This window comes from Notamacropus eugenii, chromosome X (genome assembly GCF_028372415.1).
Source record: "Notamacropus eugenii isolate mMacEug1 chromosome X, mMacEug1.pri_v2, whole genome shotgun sequence".
NCBI classification, from domain to species: domain Eukaryota; kingdom Metazoa; phylum Chordata; class Mammalia; order Diprotodontia; family Macropodidae; genus Notamacropus; species Notamacropus eugenii.
In genome coordinates this window covers 22,975,896-22,997,332 of record NC_092879.1, presented here as the reverse complement: position 1 = coordinate 22,997,332, position 21,437 = coordinate 22,975,896, and the positions used below count along the sequence as shown (strand labels likewise).

Here is a 21,437-nt window from a genome sequence, read left to right as displayed (position 1 = left end):
GCAAATTAGAGCTGAATTGACCAAGGTCACATGGCTAGTAAGAGCCAGAGCTAGGTCACATCTAGATTTTCTGACTCCAGGTCCAACATTCAGCACAGGTTAAGGATGGAAACGTACATTTGGACCAGATAGTGGAGAGCCTTGAGTTGCCACTGAAGTTAGATGACTTGAATATTTTTATTTTTTTGAAAGTTAGGATTAAATGTTCTCCCTCTCGCCTTACCCCAGCATAAAATGCTTTTGGAATCCAGTAAATTGTTTCCCCTGTTGACCGAAAGATTTCTGAGAGAAATGGAGGGGGGAAAGGAATTCTCTCACTTGTCTCTAACAGCAGCCCCCTCCCTACAACATACCCAACAGGGCCTGGATCCTAGTGGATTAGGGAATGTCACTTGATGGGGGCAGATACCAAGCTCCTCTACCCTCAGGCTAAGCCCTTAGGGCTGATGGGATGGTGAGAGATCCCCTTACAATTCCAGGCCTTCTCTCACCTTAGATTTGGGGTCTCCCAAACTTCCCTATCTCACTTGTTTTACAAATGAAAGAAACAAAGACAGGGGAAATAAAACACCAGGTGGAATTTTTGAACCTGGACCCTTTGACTTTAAAAAGTCTGTGCTCTTTTTACTGAACATCTCAAGGCTTCAGACCCATTCATACAGAGATAACAATGTACATCGTCTCATATTCAATGCATGGTAGTGATTGGCCTCTGCTACCTGTGGCCAGGTCCTGTGTGGTCCCAGCATCCTACATCAGCAGAGTTGGGAGCACATAGTTCCAAAATGTCATAAATATAAAAGGCACAGGAAACAGCTCCAGGTGTTCTTAAATTGGAGTCTATGAGTTAACTAGGTGAGTTTATTTTTTTTTTAATATACTGATGATTGCATTTCAGTATAATCAGGTTCCTTTGTAATTCCTATGGATTTTATTTTATGCAATTTAAGAATAGGATTCTAAGAAGGGGTCTATGTTTAAGAGTCTGTGATCTAACCTAATCCTCTTATTTTTAAAGAATGATGCAAAGCTCCCCCCTCCCACTGCCTCTCCATTGAATAAAAAAAATAAAAAACATCATAAATATGTGTGTTCCAGTAGAAGTAATTCCCACATTGGCCATGCCCCGAAATGCTGCTCTGCGTTTCAAGATCATCACCTCTCTGGCGGGTGGGTGACTGATGCCAACTCTCTCATTTTACAGAAACAGAACTGAGGCCAGAGAGGCAAGGGACTTGCCCAAGACCACACAGCAAGTTAGTCGCAGAGCCAGACCCTAGAGGCCAACTCTGGCTAGTTCACTTTCCACTGGCCCATGCAATCGTGCCCTCCTCCTGGCGGCATTAGATGGCAAGCAGGATTCCCCTAGGCTGACCCGCCTCAGCCATTGGCCGGGATGCCTGAGGCCGGAAGGCGGCTGGAAGACTTCCAACCTTTCCGGGCTCCAAAGGAGGGGGAAGAGAGGGAAGGGGGAGGAGTGGAGGAAGAGAAAAAGGGCAGGCATTTTCCCCAGGCCACGCCCAGCAGACGTCCCCACCGTTCGCCCCGCCCCCCAGCCTCGCCCGACGTGGCGGCCCCAGAGGAAGGCGGGAGCGAGAGGGGGCAGCCTTTTCCTCCTCCTCTCCTCATCCCCGCCCCCGCCAGCATCAGGACGTTTAAAGGGATCCATTTAAAGGGGAAGTGACTCATTTTTCATAGGCTCGCCTGGCCCGGCCTGGTTCTGGAGCCCCGGGGCTCGCTCGCTTGTTGGCCAGCCTTCGCCTTCGTCTTGGCCTTGGCCTTGGCCTCGGCGTCGGCGGGCTAGGAGGCGCCGGCCGCGCGGGAGGATCATGGCCGAGGGGGCGGGCCCGAGGAGATCTGGGGATTCCGTTTCCCAGCGTTTCGTATACGAGGTGCCGGCCTGGATCATGTGTCGCTTCTACCAAGTGATGGATTCCCTGGAGTCGACCGACTGGTACAAGTTCGGTGAGGAGGCGGGGGAAGGGGGCATGGCCAGGGAGTCGCGCTGGGGCCGCGGGCCAGCCCGAAGGAGAGGGGAAGTGGCCCCGGGCGGGAAGCTGGGGCCCCCCTCCCCCAGCCCAGCCCTGGGCACCGGGATAGGAAAGGGCCCGAAGGCTGAGAATGGCCCGTGCGCTCCGGGGAACCCCTTCCATCTGCTTCCGCCCCTGGTCGTCAACCTTGGGGCTGCCGCTCCCCCCCGTTAGCCACCTTCCTTTCTGTCCCAGGCCACCCGTGCCCTCTGTGTGATCGGCGTACCAGGGAGACGAGATAGGGAGAATCATGAGACACCTCAAGAGCGTAGGATAGAGGGTTGACCCCACTGTCTCTCCTGACACTACCCCCACTCCAGATGCAGGCCCTCTTTCCCTCACTCCTGGACTATTGTAATAACTGCTGGGGAGGCAGGGGAGTAGAGGGGCAAGGGGATCTGCCTGCCTCAAGCCTGTCCCCACCTCAGTCCACCATCCATTCAGGCACCAAAGTGATTTTCCTATAAAGTTCAGGTCTTATTATGTCACACACACACACACACATTTCCACCCCCCACTCCCTGAAATAAACTCCAGGGGCTCCCAATTGTCCCCAGCAACAAATACAAAATGAGGAAACTGAGTCTGAGAGGCATTAAGTGACTTGCCTAAGGTCTTACAACTACTAAGTGTGTGAATTCCATCAGGTCTTCCAGACCCCAAGTCCAGCACCCTATCCAATACTCCATCATTTTTCTTAGAGATCATCTAATCTAAGCCTCTCACCTGACAGCGGGGGAAACTGAGACCTAGAGAGGTAACCCAGAAGGGGCCACTTTCCCAGAGGGACAGGTAGGAAAGCAATTCAAGCTCAGGACCTCTAGAGATTGGCTGCCCAGAGGCTACCACTTTCTTGTTGGTAAATTCATGAACCCTAAACTTAATAACTGTAGGTCCTTGCAGAAAAAGGAAAGCTTCCCTTTGCCCTCCCCCATCTATTCCCCCACTCTAAACTAGGACCGTGCAAGAGGGTTTGTATAGTCCAAAAGGACAATATCAGGCTCTTCTCTTGCCCCCACCCCAACACCTTGCCACCAAGAGTGAGGTCAAGAGGAAAAAGGGCCAATATTCAATGTGAGGAGAGTAAAGATAGCCAGAAACTGAGAGGGAGATGGCAAGAAGGCAGAAAAGAACCTACTGGGGAAGCAATCAGGCCAAGGAAGCCACTTTGGCCTATTCTCCCTCCCACCAACCAATTTGTTCCCAGAAGCTTTTCAAATTCTTTCTTGCAGGTGATTTGGGGCTATGGGAACAAATGGGATTGAGAACTGAAAGAGACTAGTGATTATTTAGTCCAGCTCCCTCATTTTTCAATGAGGAAACTGAGGCTCAGAAAAGGTGAAGTGACTTGCCCGTGGTCACACAGTGAAGTTAGTGGCAGAGCCAGTATTAGAACTCCAGTCCTGTGACTCAAAACTCAGGGTTCCTTGTCCATGGGCAGATGCAAGGTGTGAGTGACTTAGGACAGGGCCAGCACTGGCTTCATGCCACAGCAGGGATTGTGGTCAGAGCGAGGGCTGGGGAAGGCCTGGTGGGATGTCACCAAAGCCAACAGCCAAGCCCCAACCTGCTTCTGTCCTTGACAAGATGGCCCAAGGACAGCTTTGACTAGACTGTGTGGAGGTGACCCGTTTTCTTGCTTGTCAGCATCCCTCATTGTTCAGGACCAGACAGAACTACGGCTGGGGGAGCGTTTTCATGATCGAACAGCCAGGATCATGTGGCCTTGGATTAACAAAAACGCACGGGTTGCTGACCTCCTTCATATCCTCACTCACCTACAACTGCTTCGAGCCCGAGACATCATCACCAGTTGTGAGCCTTCCCTTCAAACCCTAATCCCCCAATCTCCCCACATACATATACCCAACCCCACGTCTACTTGTAAGTGTCATCTGTCAGTGCCCAAACAAAACCCCTCCCTTCCTTCAAGTCCCCAGCTATCCCCTAGAGCTCCCCCTGTCCTAGGGGAACTTGAGGAAGAATAGTTGGATTGGGGAGGCTTCAGCAACAAAGAAGGCTGAGTTTCAATTCAAAGAACTAACCCCAGTCCTGGGCCCTAAAGTCCAAGGGACTTTCCCCCTGCCTCCCACACCCCAACCAGGCCCCAGCTGGGCTCCTAGAAATAGCATCCACCCCCCGGAGAGAGGATTTCCCTCACCCCACCCTTGTAAAGGGAGGCAGGTCTGTGTCTTTCCCCTTGGCCCCAAGAAGGTGATGGAGTGCAGGAGGAAAGCATGTTATCTCCCCCACATACCCCATATCATTCCCTGCTATCATTCTTGCTTTTTTAACAGTATCTTTGTGTCTTTTCCTTCCTTCCCTATACTTTTAGGGAATCCTGAACCCCCATCATTGCCCCCTGCTGCCTCATTAATGTGCACACCCACCCCTCCATGGCCCCCTCCTCACCCAAAGCCCACTAGCGTCCATAAGGAAGAGGGAGTCAGACCTCCCAAGGTGCCACAGTCTGCCTCGACCTTCCTTTCCCCAGGTAATGGGGCACTGTATTTGGGGAGGGGGAATCCAGAGTTTCTTGAAGGAAAGGGGTGAAACATTGACCCCCCCTTAATACCTCCTGGGCCAGCTGTCGTGGACAGGTGGGGAGGGGTCTCAAATCATGAGCTTAGGGTGAAGCCTCCTTCTGAAAAAGGAAAGGAGGGGTCCTTTCGGAGCCTTCCCTCCCTCTCAGATAACAGGCCCTAGTATGTCCTGGGCCAGCTGTGTTCCTAGAAAGCTGTATGTCCTTCAGATTTCTGTAAATTGGATTCTCTTTGAGGTGAAACTCAGGATCTGGCTTTGGGGAGACCTTTCTGGAATGCCAAATCCTTGTGTAAACAAGTAGAACAATCTCCCTTAGATTGATTTTTTATTTTTTGCTTCAAGCCCAAAGGCCTCTGACACTTATCGGCCCATCCAGTCCCTAAGAAAGGGGCAGAGGCCCCTGGGCCTGGGCATCAGACTGAAACTGGCAGGGTAAAGGGGGATGGGTGGCCAGGTTTGGTTGGGGAGGCCCTGATCTGGGATAACCCAATCACATTTTACTTTCTTCCCCTCACCAAACTCTTCCAGGTTTCCCCTCAGACTCCTGGCCCTCCCCTTGCCCTACCCCGAGCCCTGCACCCCAAGGGGCTGGGCCAATCGGCTCTAACACCTCTTCTTCCACAAAGGTATGTGTGTTCCCTCAATCTGCCCCGAGTGCCCCCACTGGGCAGAGCCCTTACCTAGGCACTGGGGGAAGAGACTGGAAAGAGGAGACTCCCACCCTCAGGGAGACCCCTCATCCAGTAGGGAAGAAAGAGAACGTCCAGGAGACAGACGGACAGTTCATTTCAATTTACCAGATATATTAAGTGCCTTGAAGGAGGCAGTGTGTGTAGTGAAAAGAGCCCTGGCTCTGGAGGCAGAGGCCCTGGGTTCAAATCCCAGCTCTGTCACTGCCTACCTGTGTGACCTGGGTGAAATCACTTCTCCCTGGGCCTCAGTTTCCTCCTGTGTAAAATGAAGAAGTTGGATTGAATGGCCTCTGAGGCCCTTCCAGCACTAGAGCTAGGATTCTACTTTAGGGATGGAGATATAAAGACACAAATGAAAACAATCACTCCCTGCCCTCCATGAGCTTATATTCTGATCCGACAGTCTAATAAGCATTTAGTGCCTACTATGTGCTACTAATGAAACCCAGCCTACCCTTGAGGAGCTTGTACTCCACAGAGTGACAACACATACACAGATCTGGAGCAAGAAGGGGCCTTAGAATCTTAACCTCTCATTTAACAGATGAGGAAACTGAGTCTTACATGATAATCTCAGGAGGGAAAAAATGTGAATAACTCTGGGAGAAAGGATGGGCAGCAGGAAGCAAAGCAAGTCATCCAAAGTTTAAAGGGCCTCAGTGGAGGTGGGGAGGATTTAAGGGACAGAGGTAGAGGCTCTGGGTTCAAATCCCTGCTCTGCCACTTTCTAACTGTGTGACCTGGGGCAGGTCCACCAAGATGGCAGGGACCTCCCCTGTGCTTTGCACAGGAATGCATTCAGCCACCATTTGTCGAATTGGATTGAAACAGGGAAGGAGAGGATTCTGGGGACTAGGGTTGGTCTTCTCTAGGCATAGTCTGCCTGAGAAATTCTCCTTCCTCGTACACAAGTACAGAGTCTTCTTTCCTGTACTTCACTAAAAAGGCAAGAGCAGAGACAGTAGCTTATTGGTCATTCAGGAGATGGCTAGGCAGAGTTGAGTTCCCGTAGGGAAAGAGGCAGGGCCCCATGAGTGGCCTGGTGGTGGGCCTGAGGCCACTGGGCAGAGGGAGGTAGTGGACTCTATATGCTCCAGCCTCACCCAGCCTGGGGTGGGGGGGTCTCCTCTCACAGCAAGGAGAAGAGAACAGAATCTCCCCAGTGGATTGTGCCAACCCATCCCCCTTCCGCTGGCCCTTCCATGAGATCGCCCAAGCCACCTGCAACTTCTCAGAGGACCTGAAGATTGGCGAGGGAGGCTTTGGCTGTGTATACCGGGCTGTTATGAGAAACACTTCCTATGCGGTTAAAAGGCTCAAGGAGGTTTGAAGAGAAATGGGTTGGGATGGGGGAGGGAGAGGTCCAAAGTAGTGCCAGATTTAGAAATCCAGGGAAGACCTGAGGGAAGTGTAAGGGTCCAGTTGGAATGGGCTGACAGAGCAGAGGGATATCACTTGGGGGCAGGGCAGAGGCAGGGAAGCTGCTGGAGGTTCTTTCCTCTAACCCTGGCTACAGGATGCCGAGCTGGAATGGAACACCATCAAGACAAGCTTTGGCACTGAAGTGGAAAAGTTGTCTCGGTAAGCTGTGAAAGCCCCGCCTTGAGCTGGAATCCCTGGGAGAGGTGGGCAGGGGGAAAGAGGGACAGTTGTGGGCTTAGGTGGGAGGAGGACCATGAATGTGAGGAGGTAAACAGGAGCCAGAGCTAACTAACCCTTGAGGATAACCATATTGCCTGGTCACTGGAAGGAATGGCAGTGATGATCTAGTTCAGAGGTGAAAATCCTAAGGCCCAGAGAAAGGACTGTGGCACCAGATGTACAGTCAGAAAGACTTGGGTTCAAATCCCATCTGGCACTTAACTAGCTGTATGACCCTGAGTGGGTCACTTGATCTTTCTTGGCCTCATTTTCCTCATCTGCAAAATGGAGGGATCGTGACATTGTTAGGAGGATTCAATGATATAACCTTAAAGTACTATGTAACTCTTAGCTATCATCATTGTCCTTATCATGCAAAGGGTCACAGTGAGTTAGTAGGAGGCAGAGCCAGGAGGAGACCCAGGTGATTTGTATTATACACCCTGTCTCTGTTTGGGAATGGGGTGACCCTATGGTTCTTGTATCATGAATTGAGACAGATAGTTAGCAATAATCAGGGTGCCTTTTTTGAAACACTTTTCCACGGCTTTTGACCCTGCCTTTCTCAACCAGGTTCCGTCACCCAAACATCGTGGACTTTGCCGGCTACTGCATTCAAGACAATATCTATTGCCTGGTCTACGTCTTTCTGCCCAATGGCTCCCTGGAGGACCAGCTCCACTCTCAGGTAGATATTCAACCAACTGGGTAATGTTGACTTTCTCTAGTCAGACACAGCTGGTCTTTGTGTAGTTTGTCAGACATGATCCTTGCCTTTGGGGCATCAGAAGCTAAGCAAAACCCAGGTCCATGTAGTAGGCATCTGCTGTGTGTTTGCTAATGACCATGCCAAGTCATGGGAATATTAACAAATAGCCCCAACACTCAAAGAGCTTACTTTCTTTTTAGATGGATGTCTTTGCTTAGGTCCCCTTCGTTCCTGAAGATATCCATCTCCCACCCCCATCTAACCATCCCTTTTAACAAATATTAAAAAAGAAATGAAGAAAAAACAATTGAGCAAAACTCCCCAACATGTTGACAATGTATGCAGTATTCCACTCCCTTAGTCTCCCCACCTCTTCAATTTTCTCAATATTTTCCAGGACCAAGCTTGGTTATTATATTTACCCAATATTCACTTTGATTGAGGAGGCTGAATTTCAATTCAGAAAACTGGGAGGTTTTTGTTCTTTCCATTTACATTGTGCTAGTCACAATGTTGTTTTCCTAATTCTGCTTACTTCCCTCTGCATCAGTTCATGCTGGTCTTCCCATGCTTCCTTGAATTCATATTTATCTTTTTTTTTTTTTGAGAGGCAATTAATTGGGGTTAAGTGACTTGCCTAGGATCACACAGCTAGTAAGTGTCAAGTGTCTGAGGCTGGCTTTGAACTCAGGTCCTCCTGACTCCAGGGCTAGTGCTCTATCTACTCCAGTGCCACCTAACTGTCCCTCATATTCATCATTTTTTATGAGTGGAAATATTCCATGACATTAATGTATCACAATTTGAGACCTTTCTGTCTTGACCTCCTTGGAAGTTTATGCCTAGCAGTAGGATCTGTGAGTCACAGGGTGTGGACAGTTTTAATCGCTTATTTTGCATAATTCCATATTGCTTCCCAGAATAGTTGGACCAGGTTACCAACAAAGCATCAATGTGCCTGTCTTTCCACAGTCCCTCCAAAACTATTTCCATCTTTTGTCATCTTAGCCAATTTGCTGAGTGTGAAGGGAGACTTCAGGCTGTTTTGATTGATTTGCATTATTATTATGCATTATTATATATGCATATTATATATGCATTATTATTAGTGATTTGGCACTTTCTTTAAGACAACTATCGCAGAAGTGGGGAAACTGCGGCCTCAAGTCCTTGGGTACGGCCTTTTGGCTGAGTCCAAGGTTTACAGAAAAAATCCTTTTACTAAGGGGATTTCTTCTGTGAAGTTTAGATTCAGTCCAAGGACTACACTTGAGGACCTAGAGGGCCCCATGTGGCCTCCAGGCTGTAGGTTCCCTGCTCCTGGAGTGTGGTTCACATCTCTTCTTTTCAAAACCATTGAGTCATATCTTTGACCAGAGCATACGTTCTATTACAGGGAAACAACAGACACATAGATAGATGGGTGGGTGGATGGATGGATGAATAAGGTATGAGAAGGAAAAGGAGTTGGAGAGAGGGCAGTATGTGCAAATCAAATGGTTGAGCTTAACCTTGAAGGAAACTAGGAATGCAAAAAAGCAGAAGTGAAGAGGGAGAACGTTCCAGGCATGGGACAGCCTCAGCAACATCATGGAGATGCTGTTTTGAAAAGCGATCACATATAATAAGCCTGGAAAGATAGGCTGGAGCCAGATGGCAAAGGGCTTTCTATGTTAAATAGCATATGGGATACATAAAACTTAAACAAAACCCAGGAGAAAGGCAGACAGTGAAATCCAGGGAATCTTCCTACTCTGCATTTTGGTTTGGAGTTCCTTGGTGCAGACTTGGACAATCCTACCTTGCTAAAATGGAGCTCATATATGGTCAGAAGCCACTGGTGCATTTTGCTGTAGCTTCAACTCTGATTGTCACAGAGAACTGAGGGGTGAAAACTTTGGAGAGGTAGTACTTAATAGCTTTCTTGGCTTGCCAAGGGATCTTGAGAATCCATCCCCCTGAAAATGTGGAGGAGGACCTCCTGGCCCAGCCAGAGGTTTATGGTAAACCCACTGAATAGAGAAGGGAGTGGATGAATGAGAGATGAGAAGGAAGGGGGAAAATTGATAAGAGACTGGGTGAGAGGGAGAATTGGGGCTAGAAAAGCCTCCCTTGCAGATATGGGATTCCCGAGTTTTTGTCCTCATCCCTTCATAACGTTCCTATGATTTACGGAAGGTGGAAAGTCCCATTTTCCAAATGGAAAAGGTGAGACCCAAAAATGGGAGCTAACCTTCTCAGGTCAATGGATATCTGAGGCTGCCAATTCTCCATCCTAATCTGTTTTTATATTTCCAGAGCCAGAATCCTTCCCTCCTCTCCTGGGCTCAACGAGTAGATATTTTGCTTGGCACAGCAAGGGCCATCCAGTTCCTACATCAGGACAACCCTAGCCTCATTCATGGAGATGTCAAAAGGTGAGAGGAGACTGCTGACAGGGCACAGGGAAGAGGGAATGTTGAGGGAGAAACACAGTGTGCCAAGCACTGTGTTCACTGCTGAGGGTAGAGAGACAAAAATGAAATAAACCCTATCCTTAAAAAGCTTATTTCCTATCAGTAAGTAGATACAAAATATGTACAGAAGAGTTGGGAGAGGGGCACTAGTGGCTGGTGTGGGAAGAGGAAGGGTCTCGTGTTGTAGGTGGTACTGGAGCTGAGTAGGCATTCTGAGAGGTAGAAGTGAGGAACCAGCTCGTGGAGGACTTTAAATACCCAGCAGATGGGTTTGTATTTGATCCCAGAGGCAAATAGGGAGTCACAGAAGCTTCTTCAGCAGGGCAGTGACAAGGCCCAACTGATACTTTAGTACTTTTAGTACTTTTTACCACTTTTGCAAGTGATTTAGCAGCTGAGGAGAGAATAACTTTGACTCAGGAGAGACTAGAGGCCCAGAGGCCAAAGGGAATTATCATACTGACTCAATGTGGGAAAAAGATGTGAGAAGACCATAAAGGGCCCAGTCCTGGGAACATTCCCAGAGTTCTTTTCCCATTGTTGGAGAGACAGTGTGGTGTGGTATCTAGAACTGGGGATTTGGATTCGTCAAGATAAAGGCTCAAATAGATGACCCTGGGTAGGGGTCTGGGCAGGGTATTGTTGGCAACAGACTAATAGGTGGGGAGGACCCAATAGAAGCCCATGTCGGTGTGACCCTAGTAATGCTATTGGACAATCAGCTATTACTTAGCACTTATAATGTATCAAGCTTAGCAGCAAGATAGAAGGTAGATGGGGGTGGAGAGGTACGGGGGAGAGGCCAGAAATAGGCCAAGAGAAAGGTTATGAGGCCTCTGCTAAGGTCATGAAAGGACAGTTGGCAGCAACTACAGATAGGAGTCGAGGAAGAGTGAAAGGTGATGCTGAGGGCTTAAACCCTGGTCACTGGTAGGATGGGAAGGTGGCATAAAGTAATTACTTGACCCACCCATCCTGTCTGGGAGCCCATGTTTTGAGAACCTCCACTGGAGACAGAAAAAGATGGGTAGAAGGCAAAATCAGCAAAATGGGCTTTCCTTGTATCCCTGGGAGTAGGAATGGGCAGACTGTGAAGGCCAGCCATACTTCCAGACTCAGTCCCTCTTCCTCATGATAATATACATTTAGGTGGAAATTGACTGAGTTTCAGATGCATTCTGGGAAAACAGAACAGCTAACAGGCTCACGCAGGGGACTAAGTCTGTGACTAACTTCATGCTGTGACCAGCTGGGCCGACTGTCACCAAGGTGGAGTTGAAAAGGGACATTGTGACTCAGACCTGAGTGCGAGTTGGCAATAAGTGGTCAAGCAGCTTTTGTTTAAAGATCAGCCCTTTCCCTCTTGGGATAAGTGGTCGGAATCCAGTGGCATCCTTACAACTCCCCCCCAACTGTTCCTAGTCTTCCCTTTAGGACCCAGCCAAATATTAAATCTCAGCTTTCATCACCTAAGAGTGCTTTAGGACTTCAGAGGCCATTCTTGTCCAACCCCCTCATTTTACACATGAGGAAACTGAGGACCAAGGAGGAGAAGGGATTTGCTCATGGTCACACATAGAATCTTAGATCTAGAGCAGGAAGAGACCTCAGGAGCTATATTGTCCATCACCCCTTATTTTACAGAGGAGGAAACTGAGGCTCAGAGAGGAGAAGGGTCTTGCCCAAGGTCATATAGAGGATCAAAGACCTAGAGCTGGGAGGAACCTCAGAAGCGAGCTAGTGCAACTCCCTCTTTTCACAGAGGAGAAAACTGAGGCCCAGGGGGAGGAAAAGGGACTTGCCCAAAGTTACAGAGAATACCAGACAAAGCTGGGATTTGAACCCAGATTGTAGGTTTAGAGCTGAACGGGGCCCCAGACATCTTCTAGTCTAATTTCTCATTCTATATTTGAGGAATATTTGAGGCCTAGAGAAATTAAGCAACATATCAAGGGTACAAAGCTAAAAGCAGAAAATCTTAGACTAGAACTCAGATTTAACTCCTAATCCAATATTCTTTGCACTAAAGCTTGTCTGCTTATTTGTATTCAAAGATGTAAGAGGTATTTCAAAGTCAACCCTAAAGTATTTTGATCCCCCATGGGCTGAAATCCCAGCTCTGCCACTTACTAGCTATATAACCTTGGGACAAATCAATTCCCCTCCCCAGGTCTCAGTTTCCTTCTCTGTAAAATGAGGGGATTAAATTGCAAGGCTGCCAAGGTCCCTTCCAGCTCTAGCTCAGGGATCCTATGACCCTCCCCAGGCCTCAGTTTCCTTCTCTATAAAATGAGGGGGTTGGATACTGAGGCCTCTTCCCGCTTGAAGTCCATCGACCCATTGCCTCAGCATTTTCAAATGAACTCCAGTGCCTATGAGGTCAATAAACTCATGGGCCCCAAGCTATACTCTGCTTTTTGCAAACCTCAACATTAAAAAAATTCAAATGTAAAAACGAAAACAGTTCTTGGCCTGGTAGTTCCCTGCTTGTGTACAGATCATTGCCTTGAGGAGGCTGGGAGTTTTACTTAACAACTAAAATTTGGGAGCCATGTTTGCTCTGAATCTTAGATTTCCAGGCTAAACGTCCTGAGTACCTTCAAGTAGTCTTAGCAAGGCCTAGTCCCAAGTAGGGAATTAAAGGTCCTCAGATATTGTTCTCATGGGTTGTGGTTTGGGGTGGACAGCAAGGACAAGTCTGACTTTCCTTTGGATCCTTCTCTGTCCTTTCCCTCCCCCAGTTCAAATATCCTCCTTGATGAGAAGTTGATGCCCAAACTAGGAGATTTTGGCCTGGCCCGCTTCAGCCGCTACTCAGGGGCTGCCTCTGGGAAAAGCAGCTCCCTGGCCCGAACTCAGACGGTTCGGGGCACCCTGGCCTACCTTCCCGAGGAATATGTCAAGACAGGGAAGCTGACAGTGGAGATTGACACCTTCAGTTTTGGCGTGGTAAGAGTCTAGCCCTTGGAGGGGAGGGATAGGGAGGAGCCCTGAATAGGCCTCTGGAGCAACAGGAATAGCCTGACTCAGGGGAAAAAGGGGTGGGCAGGGTGGAGAACTCTAAAACTGAACCCACTAACAAAGCTTGAGGCCCTCCCTCTGGAGCTTTGCCATGTGATGCAAATCTTGACCACACAGTTGGAGGTTGACCACAGAGTTGAAGGTCTGAGGGTGCTAGCACAAAGATCATGCCTCATGGATGGAAATGACCCAGCAGGGCACAATGCCTGGGGGCTAGGCCTTGAGGCCTACTGGGGAGAGCAGTAGTGGTTCTGTTTTCTTCCTTACCCCATTTCTCAACTGAGAAGGCAAATGAGCTGGGTTCCCCCTGGGTCACCACCGGACACAGGGCTCTTACTGCCCACCCCACTAGCACGACTAGATAGAGGCTGCCTTCCCTTTCTAGCATCCTCCCATTCCCAATGCCTCCAGCTATCCTAGGCCTTGTTCATGAAGACTAGCCTATTTACTCCTCAGGTGCTGCTGGAAATCCTGACTGGATGTCGAGCCATTGAGACAGACGGGACTAGGACCAAGTACCTGGTGAGTCATCAAGAGCAGCTAGGGAGGGAGGAATCCTTTGTGATAGGGAGGAGAAAATCCAGAGAGGCAGGTAGAAGGTTAGGGGCCAGGGAGCTCCTGGCAGCATGATGCCATTGTGACTAGGCTGGGCCCAGAAAAACCTTCCCATCCTCACATGACTTTCAAAGGAGAACCTGTCTCACCTCCTGCTGGTTCAAAGGGCTTTTGTTTATCATCATCTCAACTGGGATCAAACCAGTCCAGGGTGGAGCCAACCAGCAGGGCAGAGTCCTACAGTAAGGAGGGCTATAGCCCCAGTTTGTGAGGGTTTTTGTTATTGTGGCACAGAAGTGGGCCCCTGAGTTGGATTGGACCATCCAGCCCATGTGACCTGGTGTTCTATTGTCTGGGGGGCTCAAATTGTTATGAAGTTTGGCTTGACAAATATTTGTTGACCAGAAAACAAAACCATTGAAAGTGAGCTCCTGGGCCCTCCCCAACATCACCTTTGAGGGGTCATTTAAGATTTCCCTGGAATCCACGAGACTATTTTTAGCCTAGACCACCTCTCAGGGTAATGTGAGATTATTCCCTGCTGCTTGGAATGAGATTTCCTTTTTATGAAACTGAAACCCCTCTTATAAACTGAAAGGGAGGACCCTACTTATAGAGGCTTATGGCAGTGGACTTAGTCCAGAGAGTCCTGGGTTCAAATCCTACATCTGATACAAGTCATTTGACTTGTCAGAGCCTCAGTCTTTTCATCTGGAATATGGTCCAGGGAAGTTTGCAATGCCTGTAATACCCTCCTCACCATGTTGGAGTGAGGTCAAAATGAGATGGTAGATATAAAAAACATTTAAGTCTAGAGAACATCCCAGAGAGGGTGACCAAGATGCTGAAGGACCCTGAGTCTTTGTTATGTGGGAAAGAACTAGGCATGTGTACCCTGGAGCACAGAAGAGATGGGGGAGTGGAAGAGAGGGGAGGGATGGGGCTGAGACCTGCCTTTAGGTATTTGAAGGAGGATTGGCCTGAGGGCAGAAACTCGAGCCATGGAGGAAGAGTGCAAAGGGGCCGATGGAGGCTTGACATGAAGACATATTTCTTAACAATTAGAGCTCTAAAGGTAGCTATCCGTAATCTTGGGAAATGAAAGGAGATACTAATAAAAATATTAGTATAGTAATAAAAACCCAGTAAGAGTTAGCCCCAAGTAGGATGGCCTGCCCACCTTGGAGGTCTCTAGGCAAAAACTCCCTCCCTCCCCCTCCCCCCCCATCCCTCTCACCTCTGATGTTCTATAAGTATAAACTAGGTGTGTAATCCTGGACAAATCACCTAGCCTCAGTTTTGTCATCCATAAAATAGGCTCTCCCCAATCTGGGGCAGATTGCTCTAGATGGCCTCTAAGGTCCCTTCTGGTTCCCAACTGATGATCCTACTGCCTGGTCACTATTGAGATTTCTCCTCTTGAGTGATTTCATGATGAAAGCTACGTGCCTTCTATGGGATTCCCAGAATCTCTGCCATGGAAGGACCCTCTATGGGTTTTGAGTTCTACCTCCCATCCAGCAAGTGTGAGATGAGATTTGAACCCAGGTCTTCCTGATAAGGGCTCATACAGGCACCATGATGTGCTGTTCTATTGCTGGGGCGTTCAAATTGTTATAAAGTTTGGATCGACAAATATTTGTTGACCAGAAAACAAAACCATTGGAAGTTAGCTCCTCAAGGAAAGGCCAGGGCTGGGTCTAGATTTCTATTTCCTCAGCCCAGAGTAGTCACAACCATTGATGGGTATTTGCGTATCTGAAAAAAATAAACTGTGTCCCTGGGAAGAGAGAACTGGAGAAAGAAGAAGGAAGAGGGGTCCGAGGTACATGTCTGAGAGGTAGGCAGCCAGGAGCCAGATGACAGTAATGGGCAGTGTCAGAGCTGGCCTCCAGAAGGGGAGGCAGGCACCTGTGGACAAGCCCCATTTCTGATCCCACAGAAGGATCTAGTTGAAGAAGAGGAAGAAGACACCCCAGCTCCCTGCAAAGGGATGACCACAGGAACTGGAGCAGACTTGGACACCTGGGCCGCCCAGATTGGCTCTCGACTTTATACAAAGTACACAGACTCCAGGCCTGGAAAATGCCCTCAGGAGCTGGGCCAGGAGCTCGGACGACTGGCCTGCCGCTGCCTGCACCGCCGAGGCAAGAGGAGGCCTCCCATGACCAAGGTAGAGCTGGCCAGGAATTGAGGGAGGCCTAGGAACAATGGCCTGACAGAGGAGGGTTAGAGGGTGTAGATAGGGTGTGACAGGAGGGTCCCCCTGCCCTGAACCTTGTTAATGAGATGTTTCTTTCCAGTTGTTGTAGTAATGGGGGGCTTGGGAGGAGATCTCATTTCATAGGCTCCTTAGGGCTTTCTCTAGGCCCAGCCTTGCCTTGGGAATACCTCCTGCTGTCCACTGTAGGTCACTACCTCAGGCATTCTCTGACCTTCCTCATTCTCCCTTATGCCACCTGAGTAAGGTCATGTGATCTTAGATTCAAACCTCCACAGCCCGCTAATCCAATTCCCTCACTTTACAGAGGGGAAACTGAGGCCAGGGAGGGGAAGGGACCGGCCCAAAGTCACACAGGTCGTTAACATCAGAGGCAGGATCCTTTACCCTTTTCATTCCTGCATGGAACCCCCTCTTTTCTGCCATTTCCAAAATCAGACCTTTCATAGAAAGCTCTCATTACTCTGGTAACATGGTAGAGGCAGAGGCTGCAGACCCCCAGGTGACTGCTCTGAGCTCAGAAGTGCTGAATCCGTTGTAGTGGTGATGTTTCCCTCGGAAAATGTGGCAACTTGACCAAGAGACCTATTGCCACTAATTGAGGAGGGGTGAAGTCACAGTGGGGGGGTCATCTGGAGAATAGTGGGGTCTCTGCAGCAGGTTGGTGCCTTTTTCCAGGGAGCAGGAAATAGCAGCAGCAGGAGGCCAGGCCTTAGGAAAATGAGGAACTACAGTGGCCTGATTGGGGGAAAGCCATTTTAATATGGCTTAAAATGTCTCAATTAAGAGACATTAATGTCTGATTCCCACCCCTTCCATAACCCAAAAGAGGAGGGTCTGATTTCATTAATATAGTAGATGGGCATTGCCCAGACAGCTAGATGGCACAGTGGGATAGGGTGCCAGGTCTGGAGTCAGGAAGGCCTGAGTTCAAATCTTGCCTCAGACACTAGCTGTATGACTCTGGGCAAGTCATTTCACCCTGTTTGCCTCGGTTTCCTCAACTGTAGAGTGAGCTGGAAAAGAAAATGGCAAACTCCATATCTTTGCCAAGAAAACCCCAAATGGGGTCATGGGGAGTTGGACATGACTGAAAAACAACTGAACAACAGCCAAAGGGCACTGCCCATGGAGCTGAGCATTTCAGGGTTCAGAGCCCAGTTCTGTGACTGCCTCTGAGGCCTTGAGCCAATCACTTCCTGTTTCTGAGCCTCCATTTCCTTTTCTCTATAATGAGGGGATTGGACTAGAGCCTCCAAGGTCACTCCAGCTCTAGGTCTGTGATCCTGTGGGTGACCTTGGGCAGGTCACTTCCTCACACTGGGCCTCAGTTTCTTCCTCTTTAAATTAAAGGGTTTGGACCAGCCATCCTTTCAGCTTTAGATCTAGGATCATCTGTTCTTTGCAGGTATATGAAAGTCTAGAGAAGCTGCAGACCTCAACGGGGCTGTCCGAGCAGGAGACTGGAAGCAGAGGCCCAGCCTCGCCTCAGGAGAACTCATACATGTTCACCCCTAGCCCAGCACCTGACGCTAGAACCCCTCTGCTGCACTCCCAAGCTAGGACCCCTGCTCAGGACTCAAAGCAGCTCCGGAATCACCCCAACCAGCCTGTGGAAAGTGACGAGAGCACACCTGGCCTCTACAATGCTCTCAATTCCTGGAATTTGAACCAAGACTTGCCCTCGGTGCCAAGCCTGCCTGGCGGCCCAGAAGAGAGAACAGGAGCTCAGTTCTCGTGTTCTCTTAGGCAGGCTTCTTGTCCACCAGAGGCAGCTCCAGGACAGAGCTGGGGCAGCCAGACCAAGATAAACAGCTTGGGACGGGGACCAAACAGCTCTGAAGGTAACTGGACACGCTCCATCCAGAAATCTGAAGAGAGCACAGGCTGGGGTTTAACAGGGAAGGATCGAGCTGTTACTCTGGTGGCTGAAGGCTTCTGGCTTTACGCTGGTGCATCATTCCCATACTTAAAGAGATAGAGTCCTATGTAAAGGTACCTTAAGACCTAGGCCAACCCTCTTATTTTAGCCTGGGGATGGTCCCTGCCCTCAAGGAGCTCACAGCCTAAGGGGAGACAGTGAGCAGATACGTACAAACCAGCTCTAGGCAGGATGAAGAGGAAATAATGAAGAGAGGCAAGGAGCTGAACTAAAGAGGCTTCCTGTAGAAAATGGGGTTTGGGTTGGGACTTTAAGGAAGCCAGGGAGGTCAGTAAGCAGAGATGAAGAGGGAGAGCATTCCAGGCATGGGGGACAGCTGGAGAAAATGAGAGAGGGAGAGTCTGGTTCATGGAATAGCTAGGGGGCCAGTGTCACTGGATGGAAGACTCTATGGATGGGGAGGGGCATGTAAGAAGACTGGAACTGTAGGGAGAGGGAGCTACATTATGAAAGGCTTTAAAAGCCAGAGGATATCCTACTTGATCCTGGAAGCAACAGGAAGCCACTGGAAGTTATTGAATTGGAAGGAGGGCAAAACAGTCCTACATACTTTAGGGAGATTCATTTGACATCCAAATAGAGGATGGATTGGAGTGGAGAGAGAAGGGGGCATATACAAGAGTTGGGAGGGTATAGTCGGCAAGCTTTGGTAACAGGTTGGATGTGAGACCTAGATGACACCTAGGTTCTGAGCCTGAGTGACTGGGAAGACCATGGTGCCCTCAAGAAGAATGGGAAAATTCAGAAGAAGAGAGGATTTGGGGAGGAAAGATAACAAATTCAATTAGAGGCATGTTGAGTTGAAGATGTAGGGGACATCCAGTTTGAGTTGTTCCATAGGCAGTTGGATAGATAGATCTGGGAATCATCAGCATAGAGACAGTCATTAAATCCAGGAGAGATGATGAGATCCCCAAGTGAAGTACTATAAGAGGGAGAGGGGAAGAGGGTTCAGGACAGAATCCAGCTGTAGGTTAGATGGTGTGATCTGGAGGAGGATCCAGCAAAGGAGACAGAACTGTCAAGGAGGAGGGGAACCAGGAGAGAGGGTTGCCCCAAAAACGTAGAGAGAAGAGAGCATCAAGGAGGAGAAGGGGATCCACAGTGTCAGAAGCTGCAGAGAGGTCAAGGAGAATGAGGATGGAGAAAAGGCCATTGGATTGGGCAACTAAGATCATCAGTAACTTTGGAGAGAGCACTTTTGGTGGAGCCATCAGATCAGAAGCCAGAATGTAAGGGGTTAAGAAGAGAGAGAGGAGAGAAAGTGGAGGCGCCTAGTATAGACAACTCTTTGGAGGAGTTTAGCTATGACGGGCAGAAGAGATATAAGATCATAAGTTAGCAGGAAAGGGCCAATCAAGGATTTTTTCAGCATGGAAGAGACATGGGCATGTTTGTAGGCAGTAGAGAGAGGGCCAGTAGACAGGGAGAGAGACAGGATTTCCACATCTAAATGAGTCAGACTAGCTTGAGAAAGAAGCTGCCCTCAAAGCTGCTGTTTGCCTTTTGTTCTTGTCTGGCCTGGACTCCTTCCTGATCCTGTCGCTGGGTCGGGGCTTTTTTCTTAACTAGAGAGCGTCACCTCCACAAGGCCTCAGATCATCATTAACCCTGTTCGGCAGAAGTTTGTCCAAAAACTGGCCCTGTATGAAAATGGGGTGCTCACCAGCCTGGAGCTTCTCTCCTCCAGCTCCTCCCCAGGTAGCGCCCCTCTCCTCCCCTGACCACTGCCCCGCCATGATCACTTCCCTCCCTGACCCCTGGCTGGGCCAAGCTAACCTGCTCAGCAGGGAGTCCTTTTACTTTGTTTTCCTGCTTTTTTGCTTTGGTTAGTGGGAAAAGGGCTTGGTTCGCTTTCCTCTTACAGATTTTGTCCTCTCCCCTATTTCATCTCTCCTGGGTACTTAGCATGTCCCTGGGCCTCTTCCTTTGAGTGCCTGGCCTAGTATCCTCCCCATATTAGGAGGAGGACCTTTACGTGGGGCCAAGGCAAATGAACCGGCCTACTGAAACGTTCGAAGATTCTCACCAGTCTGTCGATGGCTCTCACACCTCAGTCACCTCTGGCTTAGTCTCTAAAACGGGACAGGAGCTAGAAGTTTTCTTTCTAAACCCAGTTGCCTTTTCCTTCCTTAGGTTTGAGGCTGGACCAAGGAAACAGGCAGGGACCTGAAGAGAGTGATGAATATCAGAGCTGATTTGCTCATGTGGACAGATACCCAGAAATGGAAGTCAAAGTTCTCATGGTTGGACGTTCTCAAATCACAAAAACACTCATCTATGGGTGGGGGGATCATGGCTGAAGCAAGCTACCCTAGGAGAGGAGCAAGGTGCCTCTGTGGAGCCATGCTCTGGCACCTGACCCAAGGGTAGTCTCTCCCATAGGGATACAAGCCCTGCCTCAGACCAGCCCCTAAGGAGAGAACCCTTGCCCCTAGGATGCTAGATCACAGCTGTCTCAAGAGGAAGCAGATGTTCTCTCTGTCTCTGGCCCAAATTGTAGAAGAGCCAGAGTCCCTCTTAAGTTGGCTTCCACTTAGCAGCTAGGGAGGAGAAGGATGAACAGCTTACCCAGCACTGATGGTTTCTGCCCCTCCTCCGGCCACTCATCCCGGAGCCAGACAGTGACCACCCCACACTTCCGTGACAAGATTTTGCCTGAAAATCAGAAGTCAGCTAGCCTCCCCTTGTGGACCCTTTCATAGGGAAATGGGCCTGAGAGGCAGATCAGTGGTACACTTCCAGTCAGAGGCTCCCCACCCCACCCCCGCCCACTTCAGTGCCACTACAGCCTAGTAACGACACCCTGGAGAAATAAAGGAATTAGGTGAGGATGCCAAGGCAGCAGTGAGGGCTGAGAGCTGGCCCCAGCTTCACTTTAGCACAGGTGAGGCCTTTGATCCTTGCCCCCAGGATCTGGACAGACCACTAGGAAGGTCAGTAGCAAATGGGAATGATTTCAAGATGGGGGAAGTCCTGCTGATCCTTGGCTGGGGCCAGCTGAGCTCTGCTTCTCCACAGGAGTCCTGGTGTAGGAAGGAGACTTGAATGGGGAGGGAGGAGGCAGCAAAGCCCCCAAATAGCCTGGGACTGGTGCACACGGTACCTCAATGGCACAGGAGTGTGGTTGGCAGCTGGCACCCCTGCTGCTGCTGCCCTTACCTGGCCACCTAGGAGTCACTACAGGCCCCAGGCTGGCCTACTCCAGACAAAGCTATGTATTTGATGAAGACCACGCTTTCCTTGGGCAATAAAGTCTTCTGTATATTTTTTACCTCTGGTTGGCTACTTTTGTGGAATCTCTCTGAAGATCCTAGGGAACTCTGACCTTCTCTAGTGCTCATGGAGCTCGGGACTGAAAAGAACTATGCTTTTGTCCATCCCTGACAATTCCTCAACCATTCACTGGGTGGGCTTCTCTGGTCAGTAGGACCCAATGTTCCTTTCTGTGGTCAGTCTGGACTAGGATCCTTTGTTAGATGCTGTCAAGTTCAACCTCTTTATTTTACATGTGACTTGCCCAGGGTCACATGGCTAGAAATGTTTGAGATGCTGCTCTTTGCTGGTCATCAGACACCCAAGCTGCCAAAGCTAATCCATGCCCAGATAACATCAGAGGGAGGAGG

The 21,437-nt window shown here is 49.4% G+C and overlaps 1 protein-coding gene across 3 annotated transcripts; it reads left to right on the top strand.

Moving 5' to 3' along the window:
* The first annotated feature begins 1,685 nt into the window (after window positions 1-1,685).
* On the top strand, window positions 1,686-21,085 carry IRAK1 (interleukin 1 receptor associated kinase 1). 3 transcript variants are annotated; one of them, XM_072627401.1, is made up of 14 exons: window positions 1,686-1,965; window positions 3,678-3,845; window positions 4,366-4,524; window positions 5,103-5,200; window positions 6,402-6,590; window positions 6,783-6,847; window positions 7,481-7,595; window positions 9,915-10,033; window positions 12,814-13,021; window positions 13,550-13,615; window positions 15,591-15,821; window positions 17,278-17,713; window positions 19,384-19,512; window positions 19,948-21,085. In XM_072627401.1, exons 1-14 carry the CDS (start codon window positions 1,830-1,832, stop codon window positions 20,007-20,009), a joined length of 2,181 nt encoding a protein of 726 aa, XP_072483502.1. In that variant the 5' UTR covers window positions 1,686-1,829; the 3' UTR covers window positions 20,010-21,085. The 3 variants fall into 3 exon arrangements, with proteins under 3 accessions (XP_072483502.1, XP_072483499.1, XP_072483500.1); XM_072627399.1 differs by having other exon boundaries at window positions 1,845-1,965; window positions 3,695-3,845; XM_072627398.1 differs by lacking the exon at window positions 19,384-19,512 and having other exon boundaries at window positions 1,688-1,965.
* The last annotated feature ends 352 nt before the right edge of the window (window positions 21,086-21,437 follow it).

What these genes read in the sequence shown, in the direction of transcription:
- IRAK1 (XM_072627401.1), top strand. Translation starts at nt 1,830, where the DNA reads ATGGCCGAGGGGGCGGGCCCGAGGAGATCTGGGGATTCCGTTTCCCAG. An exon ending in ACACCTCTTCTTCCACAAAG is followed by an intron (nt 5,201 to 6,401) that starts GTATGTGTGTTC and finishes CTCCTCTCACAG; the next exon opens with CAAGGAGAAGAGAACAGAAT. An exon ending in GAAGTGGAAAAGTTGTCTCG is followed by an intron (nt 6,848 to 7,480) that starts GTAAGCTGTGAA and finishes TTTCTCAACCAG; the next exon opens with GTTCCGTCACCCAAACATCG.